Here is a 13,189-nt window from a genome sequence, read left to right as displayed (position 1 = left end):
AAGTTTATTCTAGTTCCATGTGACAAATTTTCTTAATCGGTCCACGTTACTGTGTACTTTTTTTTGTTCTCCACATAAAATTTGATTCTTTCAGGTTCCTTTTTTGGCGTGCTATCATGATGCAGTTAAGTAACAGGAAGTCATGCATGAAAGTCATTAGTCCCAACAAAGATTGTGTTTATTTAGTACTGATACCAAATAACTCACCGTAGTCTCACAAGATCCATTCATTCATTATTTATAGACACAGGCAACAGTCTCTGATCTCTTGTGTATTAGGAATATTTGGACATTCCCATTTTGATACAACTTCGGCATTAAACCCTACGTGGATTTAATGATTTCAGTGGATTTTCCTTTATTGGTGATATTTTTTGTTTGTTTTGTTTGTCTTGTAATCTTTATATTGTTAATATAGTTTTTAATTACATTTTAACAATATTCTAACTCTTATATATTGTTTACTTTAAAAATTCTTTAAATATAAATATACATACATAAATTGACTTGAAATTAAGTTAAGAAATTGAGAATTGAGTTGAGAATGACATGTTTAAAAAAAAAAGAAGAAAAAGAAAAAGGTGTGCAAACATAGAAAATAAGTGATTTTCAGTCCCCTCACACACTTACACATGAAGGGATAAAGTCCATCGCATCTGCAAACATTAATGAGTAAACTTTACAATGACCATGTCTTATGGGAGGAGACTGCAGGGGCTGCACTGTCATTACGTTAAGGAATTAACAATGCTGACTTACATAAGACGGGATTCATAAAAAGCTTACAGGTCAAAAAAAAGATCTTTGGGGAAGACTCACTGTCAGGGTTCAGGTCCAAAGAGACTTTTTCACAGGAGGAGCTCATCTCAGGGAGGAGTATGATAAAACAGGTGATAATTGGGGTTGTGTGTGGTGCTGCCGTACTGACCGTAGGCATCCTAATTGGTCACTTTGGTATTGCCAAGAGCGGCACCTCTGCACCATCGTGGCTGAAAGATGTGGCGAAGGATGTGGATGAGAGCCTCATTGAGAAGTTCATGTCGGAGGTGGACAACATTCAGATTCAGGAAAATCTCAGGTCAGTTTCCTTATTTTTTAAACAATGTTATAAAATCTCACCAGCACCTAAAATCCAAAGAGTATAATTTAATACCATTACCATTCATTCAAGTATTTCAAAGGCTAAATTGCCATTGAAGTTTTATCGTTCATCTTCCTCCACAGGAGCCTGACAAAAGTGCCCCATATGGCTACCACAGCTGGAGATGAGGAGACTGTACAGATAATGCTTAAGAGATGGCAAGACCCTGAAACTGGACTAGACAAGGCCTGGAGAGAGGAGTACTGGGTCTACCTGTCCTTCCCTGACAAAAATAACCCTAATACAGTCACTGTAGGTGAGTGAAATGCTTGTGAAAAGCATGATGACAGAAGGAATGGTTACATTATCTTGGTCAAAGTAAACATTGCAGTATAAGAATGAATAGTTTAGTTAGCTTGTGCGGTATGATTAACTACAGTGAAAGCTGCTCCATCAGCATCCATAGGATTATTCCATGGAAGACAAAATCCTTTAAGTACTTTTACATTGTTACGTTTTGGTTATATTGTATATATTTTCCATACATACGTATTTTGTCTTTTAAGAAAGTTCCATTCCATACTCAATCCAACATACCAAGAAAACTGGTATTAAGCTAAAACTATCCACTCTCTGTATTTAACACTCTTTCTAACACTGAGAAGCTCTTCAATCTGCAAGCGCCCTGATGTCTCACAAACAGACCTTTCACCATGACTTGATAATTTCAGTGAGCCCAACCGATACGGTGCTGCACACAATAAGAGAAAAAGAAAAGCCTTACACTCCGGACCAAAGCGATCCTGAGGTGGTTCAGCCGTACGCAGCATACTCCCCTGCAGGACATGTAAAGGTAAAAGGCTACAGCCTTACGCATCAAGCACTAAATTTAACTTATAAATGCAAATCACTCAAAATAAAACTGAAAACACATCAATTATATTACATTTAAAATATCTGCTTTATTCACATTAACCAAACAGAGTTGACCAACAGCTTTCATCCTGTTCCTGAAATGAGAAAATCTGGCAAAACAATCCTCAAAGAAACCTCCAGTGTTTTATTGTGTGTTTGTGCACAAACACTGAAATATTCTGTGTCTATGGAACTCCTACACCATTTCTGACCATTAAATTACTGAAAGAATGATAAAATAATAAAATCACATGATAGTCATAATTAGCTTACTTGTTGTAACCTTTGAGGCTGTACGTTATATGTTTACTGAAATACAGTCAGTATACTTTTAACTGTTGCAGTTACATGACTGTAAGAAAGATTCAAGAAAGATGATTAAAAACCTCTGAACAGTGATTAAGTTGTCGTGCAACAAAAGCTAACAGTGTTGGGGTTAGTTCAGTGTTTATGTGAAAACCTTAAAAACAAACAGGGAATTAGTATGTGACACAAATTTTTCCAGGTGTAAAAGAGATGGGATTTACTTCTGACAAAAATTATGAGAAAATTTAACATTGAATGGAAAATAAATAAATGAATAAATATGCTACAATCACAGTCACAGATTATTTTAGTGACACACTTTTCAGTAAATTAGGCAATAGCGCTTGTTTATTGGTGCCATAAACGTCTCAACATCAACTTCAAGGCTAAAATGTCTTTCATAGACTTGCCAAGTACTGATAATTTCACAAGTTATGATGTAGACTGCGTTAGCAAAACGTCAAGAGCCAGTCTGTAAAGATATGTATCACTGTCAAGCTTTCTCATGGCAGTAAAAAAAATGATACCCTGATTAGGAAAATAGACTGTTCTAGCCCAACTCACTTTATGAATGCAGAACACACAATAATAATAATAATAAAAACTTTCCTCAGAGACAATACAAAATACATGCAGGCAAACGAACTCCAACTGAAGGTGGCAGCAAAATGCAAAGCAAAAGTAAAGTCAGGGGAAACTGAAGCAAAGTTAAGATAATAGTAAAACACTTGAACGCCAAGAGCTACATAAAGGTTCAAACAGGGACATACAGTGATTCTGTGAAGTACACAAACTAACTAACAACCAGATTGATACCAGATTGATATTGATGATAACAGTGTTCTGGACTATCAGAGCCAATGAGGGAAAGGCAGACAATGACTAAGGGGTAAAAAAGACAAAGACGGGAAGCAAACTAGCAAAGATACAAAATGTAAGTGGCAAATAAAAGAGGAGCATTAACAGACCATTACATAAACATTAAATGTTTTAAAATTTGGTTACAGAAAGATTTAAATCACCTTTTCTTCATATCAGTTCACTTTTTTGAGTTTCTGTTGCTCACAGAGCGTTTCTATTTCTCATGGTTTTAGGGGAAATTGGTTTATGCCAATCAGGGGAAGCCAAGTGACTACAGCGAACTGAACAAGACAGTGGACCTCAGAGGAACTATTGCTATCACCAAATATGGTGGAGCAGGAAGATCGGCTAAAGTGAGTTTCAGAATGCATCATTAAATCACCAATTTGTACATTTTAAGCCCAATTTTGTTTGGTTATAAGCAAAAACCATCAACTAAGCAACGGGGCTAATTCTTATTGCCACTAGTTACATGTTAGTTCAAACTCTTACTTTAACAAGTGGCATAATTGTTTTATCTAATCTACATAAACACTATTCTGTAGTCACAAACTTTTATATTAAGATTTAAAATATAATACGCTGACATCACGTGAGCTAAAAAAAAAAAAGAAGATTACCGCCACACACTTCTAGTAAATTCTAACTTCATTAATATAGCACTTTTGCAGCTCAAATTCCTCTAGAGTGGACAGGTTTAATGACAACTGAAATGTAAATTATAAAAGAATAAATATGTAAACCAACAAATTACTGTTTACAAAATGCATTATGTGTCTCATCCAGGCCATCAATGCAGCACCATATGGCGTTGTTGGAGTGCTTGTCTATACAGATCCTTTGGACATGAACGATGGTCTCATGTCAGACGCCAATGAGACGTATCCTCACTCCTGGTACATGCCACCCAGTGGCGTGGAAAGAGGTTCCTATAACATTGACTTTGGAGACTTGCTGACACCTCACTTGGCTGCCAAAGGTTAACCTTTGCACTTCTCCACACTCCAAAAAGATACAAGCTATATAGCTTCAAACACATACACTATGGAAATTAAAATCATGTTTAATTACTTTTTTATTATTTCACTTTTGTATCAATTCTTAAATGTAATCATTTATTTTGCAGAGGAAACATACAGAATCAATGCCACAGACATTACAGGCATTCCTCCTATTCCAACTCAACCAATCGGATTTGAGGACGCCTATCGATTGATCTGGTTTGTGACAAGATAGATCTGCATGTGTAACTGATACAGCCTAACAAAGGTGATGATTACTTTAATAATATATTTTTTCCATTGGTCATTTCAGTGAGTTGGGAGGAGAACCAGCTCCAGATGCATGGCAAGGAGGATTCAACTGTACCTACAATTTTGGTGGTCCAGGGTTCAAACCTACATCCAGTTTCAACAACAGGTAACCAACAGTATAAGTAAAAAGTTTTAAAAAGTAAAAAAACCTTACAGACCTTTTCAACTTAACTATTTTTGAATAATTCAATTAGATAATTTAGAATCAGTGTAGTAAACATTTTATTGCCAGCCAACTTGATCATTTTTATTCACTATACAATTTCATGTCAGATGATTTACACTTGAATAACCAATTACATTCATACAAATACATGTTTTTGGAGCAGCAGTTAAAGCCTCTTTGTCCCTTTTCTGTGTTGCCTTTCATGTCAGTGATGTAAAACTGGACATCTACAACTATGAAGAGGTGAAACCCTCCTCTAATGTAATGGGTTTTATCAGAGGAAGTGTGGAGCCAGGTGAGACTAAGGTTGGATCGGCAATTTAAGATCAGCTGTTTTGATGTTGTGATTATTTTGTGTAAGTGGTGTGTTTATATCCACAGACAGGTATGTGATATACGGCAACCACAGGGACAGTTGGGTTCATGGCGCGATAGATCCAAGCAGCGGCACATCAGTCATGCTGGAAATTACCAGGGTGCTGGGCAAGATGGTCAAACAGGGTGAGGAGGAGCTGGAATGAATGACTGTTTGTATAGAGTTCTCGATAAAGGCTGACCTCTGTGGCTCTCTATTGTAGGCACCTGGAGGCCTCGCAGGTCCATTATTTTTGGAAGCTGGGGAGCTGAGGAGTTTGGCCTTATTGGGTCTGCAGAATACACAGAGGTGATTTGCAATTTATCCACAAGACTACCCACAACTCCAAGCAATATGTAAAATGGCCATCTGTGTTAAAGAAAGTCTATATATGAGATATAAAGTGCACATTCTTCTACACTTGACCTTGTTCTTGTTCTTGTTTCTGCTCCAGCAATACTTTGCAGCACTCAGTGAACGAAGTGTTGCTTACATAAACGTGGACATTGCAGTATTTGGTAAGAAGCTCCACACTACACCTGCACATCAGAAGTAAATTTAAATGTATTCCAATCAGCCAGTACAACACAAACAGCTAACAGAAAAAAAAAAATGCTCCTGGAGTTTTTGAAAAAATGTTAAAAATATAAACCTAAATCTGATTCTTTTGCACATACTCTGCATGAAATGAAACGCTGTGTTAACACACCTAAGATGAATTTATAGGTTTAATAGTGATGCTCTTGCAAAACAATTGTTGTCTTGCATTATTCAGCTAATGCTACTCTCAGAGCTTCAGGCATGCCATCAGTGCAGAATGTCATCTTTAAAGCTGCAAAACAGGTGAGCCCTTTGACAAACTACTATCTAGACAAAACCAAGACTTTTACTGCTCAGAAGTGTGGTTTTTAGCTAATCTGGATCAATTAAGAATCAATGAGCTAATGTGATAGTGAGGCGTCAATTCCGTTATTCACAAGAATTGTTACTGTTTCCTTGTTTTGGTTAGATTTTAGTGAAACTTGAACCCAATAAGCATCTGATAGTCCTTCGTACTTGTAGGTATTGGTCCTATTTATAGGCACTTATCCATTTTTACAAAAATCTCTACTCGTCCTAGACTATTCTAGAGTATCTTTCCGACTTTACATTGCAATAGTCTGTCAATCAAGATGGATTATTTATCATATGAATTACTGCAACACTGACCTTTGTTTTCTAGGTCAAAGCACCTGGCCACGAAAAATCTGTGTATGACAACTGGTTACAGTACACAAACAAAACCAGCCCCACCCATGGATTAATTCCCAGGTAATAAACTGCAGCCATATCTTGTTAATCTTGCATTGAATCTTGGAAGAACAGTTGCCTGGGATTCTATTCAAAATCACTTGTCTCTGTTTGAAAGTTTAAAAAAACAACAACAACTATTTATTATATTGACATCATAGATTTTATTGTGCATGTTTCAGATATAAACTTTTTAGTTTTTTAATAAATTACCAGTGGCCACAGTAGTGTTAGCTGGTTCATTGTTAGAATGTAAAAGACTTAAAACACAATCTGAGCTTAAAATGCTCCTCAAACAAAAAAGCCTAATCAGAAGCAAGTAAGATATGCAATTTGCATATGTTGTGTATTCACAATAATGTATGAGATACAGAATTCGATTTTTTGTTTAGTTTTATTGGTTCTATGTTGTCATAATCATTTAAATTATCTAACAGACAGTTGGTTTGGTTGGCCAAGTCCTACTTTCTTTGTGATATGTATTTTCACAGAATTTTGCAGTGTTTTCATTATATATTCATATTTAATTCTATCCTATGTCTCCCTGGTGAAATACCTCAGAATGTGATGTTGTCTCTCTTCTTTCAACAGGATGGGATATCTGACAGGAGCAGGGAGTGATTATGCTCCCTTCAGCCATTATCTAGGAATCACCTCCATGGACATGTCATACACATATGACAAGGTACTAAAGATGTACGATTGCACGATTTGACACATAGACAGAATAATACTGCACAGTTTTGCTTTTAGATCCTTTTTGTGCAGTCGCAGTAAATGTGCTTTAACTAGCGTGTACTGATTGTGTATTAAAAATAAGAATGATAGATACAGTTAAATGCTCTGGTCATTGAAGCCAGTTGTTCATTGTACATTTTAAACCAAAATAAGCTGCAAAAAGTGTTTTTTATATTTTGGCATTCACATATATTAGAAGAAGGCAGGTGTTAACTGAGCTCATTAAGATAATATTGTAACTATTATTGTATATATATTTGTCTTCACACAGACTAAAACAAATGCTCGGATTTATCCTGCATATCACACAGCTTATGACACTTTTGACTATGCTTCAAAGTACATTGATCCTGGTGAGAATTTTTTTTCCCTTGTAGTCTACTTCTTGCACAGTAAGTAGAATAAATGAATCCTCGTCTAACCCTTTTCCTGTCATAGTGCTATGACAGGAAAAATATTTTGCCAGCAATGGAATATAGAAAAAGAAAAAGCGTTGCATTTCTCAAGAAAATATTTTCTAATTTGTGGTTTTTCTGTTTTCAGATTTGATCACTGAAAATAAATAATTAGCTGAAAAGAATCAAATTATTCCTTTATAACATTAGCTCATACCTTCTCTTGTAGGCTTTGTCAGTCATCAAGCTGTAGCCAGGACTGTAGGAAATGTCCTGATCAGACTGGCTGATAGCTTGATCCTGCCATTAAACTGCGCTGACTATGCTGAAAGTCTGGAGGAATACCTCAGCACTGCTTTGAACCTATATGAGCAGAAACTTAAAACTATGAACATTTCAATGGGTAAGTACAGGAGATCTTTTGAGAGATGTGGGGGGAGGGGATCTTTTTGGAGCTAGGTAACACATCTTATACTTTAATGATACCCTCTGAAAGTGTCTTGTGCATCTATGTTCTACCCCAATAATCAATTGTAATTAGAGAGAATAAAAGAATACAATCATCACTGGGTGACTGCAATCATCTGTATCTTGTTTCAGAACCCCTTAAACATGCAGTGACAAGCTTTTGTGTGGCAGTTTCTAATTTGGAGAAGGTGATTCAAAGTCCAGACCTGGCAAATGAAACGTAGGTGCACACATTGCATACAGTATGTGCACAGTCATATCCACATCCATCCAAACAGAAATGAATACCAGCCCCCTTTGCTTTACCATGTCTTTTTCCTCAGGCCGCTTAAGGTTAGATGGATCAATGACCAACTCATGCTTCTGGATCGAGCTTTCTTGGACCCTCTGGCTTTCCCAGATAAATATGGATTTAGGTAAGAATGTGGCCCAGTGGATTGCACAGAGATTTCTGTGGCTTTGGAAAATAATAAAATTATAGTGCCTAGTGGAGTCTTCTGTGTCATACAGGACACAGCACACAATGAGAGAAGAAGGATTGTGGGGGTTAGTGAAGTCCCACTGTTAAAACATGTTAATCAAGACATGATTACAGTGCTTAAGCCTACTATCTTAAACAGGACCAGAATAAGGCCTCAGGCCTTAAGTAACCTTTTAACCCCCACAAACAGCAAAAGTTTATGGAGCCACTGGAGCTGGCATAGTTGTGAATACCTATAGTGAAAGAAGTAATAGTGATACACAATAATGGAATGCAGCAGTACGGCATTTCTGGGGCAAGGAGCCATTGTGAGAAGCTAGTGAACAATATGCAGAAGGTAAACACATGGAATTAAGACAATGTGTTTTAACAGTACTAGTGATTTGAATATGGCAGTGCCAGTAGGTTAAATCTTGGCCGGCCGCTGTTACGCTCTGTTGATTGTTACATTTAGTAGTCTTTTGACAAGAGATACCAAGTGTAGTGACAGCAATTGTTTGTTTCATTGTAACTCAGAAACACATTTTATAACACTGTTGAGCTAATCTTTATTTTGTTGTGTGTTACACAGGCATGTTATCTGGGCCTCAAGCAGTGCTGGCAAACAAACCTTCCCAGGTCTAGCTGATGCCTATGCTAATGCTGAGTCATCAGGGCAGGCCAGCGACTGGGACAAAGTTCACTACCACCTGTCAGTATTAAGCCAAGCCATACTGGGTGCCGCCAGCACACTGACTGATGACATGCAGACTCAAACTTGGAGGAAGTAACTGCACTAACTCAGGAATTTAATCAAAATGCCAATGGCTTTAAGCAAGATTAACCATACCAGCTGTTGTTAATAGAGGTTGGTTTTGTTTTTGATTACTTTATGTAGTCTTTCAGAAATGAATGAATAAAAATGGAGGAAAGAAAACTTGAAAGGCAAATGTGTTTGGGGCACTAGTCACCATGAGGCAGCAACATCTTATCAAAGGAGATTAGACCACAGTTTTAATTTTTCTCTTTTGGTTACAAATGCAAAGATGGCTTTGGTTTCTTTGGTAGAAAACTGGGTTTTGTGTCCTATAAATGTATGATATAAATATTGTCTTTACTTTTCAAAAGAAAGCTTTGAGTCTTGAGCATATGGTGCCATTTTCCTCCCACACATTTGTCAGTAATATTTTCACAACAGTAACAGCTGAACATATGTAATGAGCATGTGCCAAGACTTTATCATTTGTTAGGAGCCCCGCGAAGTTGTACCCCTGAACTTCTCAACTGTCTCATAATTAGGAAAAACAAACATACAGAATGCTGTATTGTAAACTGGATTTAAGGCCCATAAAGGAATGGTTAAAAAACTTCCATTGATGCTATTGGATGGTGTAATGGCACATGGAGCAATAAAATCAGAAATACTGGTGCAAAGGTTTGTGTGATGAGTCCCTATCAGCAACATAAGAGTTATAAAGGATTTTATGGCAATCAGCATAAAATAAAAGATGATGATCTGAGTTTTAAAGAGGTTACATCATTTGTATGCAAGGTATAGCTGGAAAAGAAATTCTGAAGTTATCTATACGTGGTTTAGTTTGAATTGCACTGACAAGCTACAAGTCAATGAAAACCTGAGCACTTCATAGGCCTCCCTCCAGTGCCTATGGTGGAGCTGCAGTACTGACTCCCACCAGCAGGGGTCAAAAATACTTTGACACTTGACCAAAATTTGGTCAAGTGTTGCAAACCCAGTCAAACAGGCTGAAGAGGTACTTTCACATGTTCTCCTTCAGGGATTGTTCCAGGAATTCATTCACAATGCAAAATTGAAGCAAATGTATTAAACAAGAAAGAGCCAAATTATAACATCTGGTTAAAATTTAAACAGTTATTCACCCTCATTTAATCCATCCAATATGCTTTGTTGTAAGTTACACGGAGGTAAATCTAATTTGTCTGCTTTGTGATGTTTAAAGATGCATTCAAACCAATGTGGAAAAGAGGCAAGCTGCCTTTGAATCCCCCACATTACTTTTAATGTATTTATTGACACCGTAAGGAAGGATTAAAATCTCTGGAGATCTACCTTTGGCAGCCCATACCTTGGGAGGGGTAATGGGCAGTAGCAGTAGCACAAATAAACTCTTTAGGTGCAGACACTCAATGTTTTCCCAAATAAGGTGTAGGATCACTGCATACTTTTTTCTCCTCTCCAAAATCTTCCCACACTATAACCAGTGTATTTCAGGAATGACTGCTTGTATTGTTGGTGTGATATATATAGAGGTTCTTCAGTATTTTTACCAGGGGAATACTTACAGGCCATGGATTTTTTTTTCCTTCAGTAGTGCTGTGTGAATAGCATTCACAGAGTTCGACATTCATATTTGCAGAGTTGCCCAGAACAGCAAAGGCAGTCTGTTTTTAGCCACTCAGCACATTACAGCTTGAAGAATTCTCTCATGCAGGATAGTAAACATTTTGCAAGCGTTGGATTCAGATGGATGAAATAACTATGCTCAGGCTTTGTTTTGCGACCTCTACTCAGCTGTTTCCCCGTATACTATATACTATATCGTATACGGGCATTCCCTGACATTTTTTTGCTCAGAGAAATGCTCTTTTTCAGACCACTCTTCATAAACCCTAGAGAGGGATCTGCCGGAAAGTTGAATACTTTCTGCAATGCCAGTTGAGAGTAAATATTGAACACCTGACATGCAGTGATAAATCCGACAGTATTATCAAAGAGTGCAACCCCTTATTTAAACATCCCATTTGCATTGTGACTGATGAGGAAAACTACTTTTGATATAGTCTAAGGAGCTTGGAAAGAAAAGCGTCTGGCCCATTTGACCCTAGAACTGAAGAAGCTTCTCGGATGAGAGGTGAAACGTCTTCAAGCAACCTAAAGAAGTCCAGACGCTTTTCTTTCCAAGCTCCTTAGACTACGATGACCTGGATGACTGAGAACCTTCACAGATACTTTTGATATAGATTATAGTTACATCCCGACCTTTAACCATTTCACATGGCAAAGTCAGTATGAGTGTGAACATCAGCCATAATGTTATAAAAATGAAGTGTCTTCGCAATGCCATTCAAACAAGGAGACGACGCTGGGGCTTTACTTGCCAGTCGCAGAGTTTATTATTTTAAATATACATAGACTATCCCGTTCTCATATTAAATACCCCACAACCCGTCCTCCCTCATTATTCCTCCCCTCCCTCACCCTCATTTCTCTGCTTTCTTTGTTCTGCCTCCAGAGAGAAAGCTTGTCTGGCTGAAAAACACACTCTACTTTGTGCAGCATATTGCTTATTAAGACATTTGCGAAAACATAAATTAAAAAAAGAAAAACAAAACTACAGCTTGTCTTTTTCCCCCCCAATTTCTGCTCCAACATCTGACTGCAGAGAACAGAATCTAAACAGGAGGAAATAAAAAAAAGAAAGAAAACAGCACAGTGTCCCTCAGTCTGGCTACATACAATGAAGTGGATTCCCAAGTTTTAGTTTTTTCATTGGTTTTTTTTTTTTTTTAAACTCGCATGTATACACAGTGGTCTGTACCGTGACAGATAGACAAAAACAAAACAAAAAAAGAGAATTCCTTTCTTCAACAAATGTCCTGAGTTTGGTCAGATCATGTCGCCGTGTTGTACATGAGACATCCAATCAAAGTGGCCGATTCAATTTCAGCCCTTGCTTTCACTAGTGTTTGTGTCTCTGTTCATCTCCTCTCTGCTCCTCAGAAGGTAAATAACCCTCACGATCAGGGGATGGGACTGTTGTTTACGGCTTTTTTTTTTTTCCTTTTTTTAAATTGCTGTTACAATTATTGGTCCAATGAGGCAGTTGGAGCTGCAGGCAGAGTGAAGGACAGTGTGATACGGCACTAGAGGAAAATTCAGGTGTTTAAGTCACAAGGCATGCATGTTAACACTGAACTCAGAGTCACCACCAGAAGTGTTTCTGCTGTTATGCTTGTATCATGTCTTGGGCATGAGTCTTGTCAGTCTATTTTGGTGTGTGTTTGTGTGTCTACGTCAGTGTTTGTGCATTTTTTTTTTTTTACTTTTTTCTTTTAAACAGATTAAGGTCCTGGAAAAGTCCTGCTTTTAATACCATCCATGCTAGACTGCCCTGACACCAAGATTTCATCTTTTCAACAACTGAAGGTGCAAAGAAACCCATGCTTGTTCCTGTGACATTTTCGATCTGCATGTGGGCTCTCAGTGGAGAATAAATGCATAAAAAGCAGGTCTTTTCCAAATACCAACACTGTGACATATGTGCACATGTGTCTTCTGTGCTTCTGGTATTTCTCATGAGTCTTTTCAAAATTTTATATCCAATATTCTAGAAGTCACTTTCCCCTCTCCTCTTTAGGAAGCACACGAGGGACTGCGTTGGCATTACGGAACGTCAAAAGGTCAAGCTGGGATCACACACGGGGGGAGTATTTGGGGTTTCTTGGCACCTCGGTGAAAGATTTCAGCTCATATGGGATCCCCGTGTCCACTTCGATGGATTTGCGGGAGAATAGCAGCCGGATATCGTTGTGCAAGTATATCTTTCCAGATTTGGAGCTCTGGAATCTAAGAAAAGTCAGACCAAAAACAGAGGTTAGCAAAATAAATACATTCCACTTGAGCCAAGAATATGACTAAAAGCACAAAAAGGGTTGCAAAACTTTTAAATATTCAATGAAAAATTTATATAACAAAGTTTTATTAATGTTTTAGTATATAGACGTTTCAACTAAGCTTGGTCACATGGTAATGGAGCATTTTAGCCTTTTCTGGCATGAAAAGTAAAAAAAACAAAGCAAAA

At 37.5% G+C, this 13,189-nt stretch overlaps 2 protein-coding genes across 3 annotated transcripts in view; one reads left to right on the top strand and one right to left on the bottom strand.

Annotated features, from left to right (window-relative positions):
* The first annotated feature begins 878 nt into the window (after positions 1–878).
* naaladl1 (N-acetylated alpha-linked acidic dipeptidase like 1) lies at positions 879–9,139 on the top strand. The gene is made up of 19 exons (XM_084946829.1): positions 879–1,078; positions 1,225–1,397; positions 1,813–1,934; positions 3,397–3,516; positions 3,950–4,142; positions 4,290–4,383; positions 4,478–4,582; positions 4,852–4,937; positions 5,024–5,143; positions 5,221–5,306; positions 5,452–5,515; positions 5,773–5,840; positions 6,220–6,308; positions 6,879–6,972; positions 7,297–7,378; positions 7,650–7,823; positions 8,021–8,108; positions 8,212–8,304; positions 8,941–9,139. The coding sequence occupies exons 1-19, from the start codon at positions 879–881 to the stop codon at positions 9,137–9,139; spliced, it is 2,250 nt and encodes a 749-aa protein (XP_084802955.1).
* Positions 9,140–11,477: 2,338 nt separating this feature from the next.
* The window catches only part of atosb (atos homolog b), a 28,340-nt gene continuing 26,628 nt past the window's right edge, over positions 11,478–13,189 (bottom strand). For both annotated transcript variants that reach the window (XM_084946380.1, XM_084946381.1), the window contains exon 10: positions 11,478–12,954. In XM_084946380.1, the coding sequence (XP_084802506.1) occupies positions 12,801–12,954 (154 nt within the window). In that variant the 3' untranslated portion in view covers positions 11,478–12,800. The remainder of the gene's footprint in view (positions 12,955–13,189) is intronic.

Source organism: Perissodus microlepis, chromosome 12, assembly GCF_051167445.1.
Source record: "Perissodus microlepis isolate ML-2025 ecotype Zambia chromosome 12, ASM5116744v1, whole genome shotgun sequence".
Lineage (NCBI taxonomy): Eukaryota > Metazoa > Chordata > Actinopteri > Cichliformes > Cichlidae > Perissodus > Perissodus microlepis.
Note: the sequence above shows the minus strand (reverse complement) of the source record. Positions and strands in the feature narration are given on the sequence as shown.

Excerpts from the sequence above, each read along its gene's own strand:
- naaladl1 (XM_084946829.1), top strand. The coding sequence starts at position 879 with ATGATAAAACAGGTGATAATTGGGGTTGTGTGTGGTGCTGCCGTACTG. Across the intron at positions 3,517-3,949 it reads GAGCAGGAAGATCGGCTAAA|GCCATCAATGCAGCACCATA; the intron begins GTGAGTTTCAGA and ends TGTCTCATCCAG. Across the intron at positions 5,307-5,451 it reads GGTCTGCAGAATACACAGAG|CAATACTTTGCAGCACTCAG; the intron begins GTGATTTGCAAT and ends TTTCTGCTCCAG.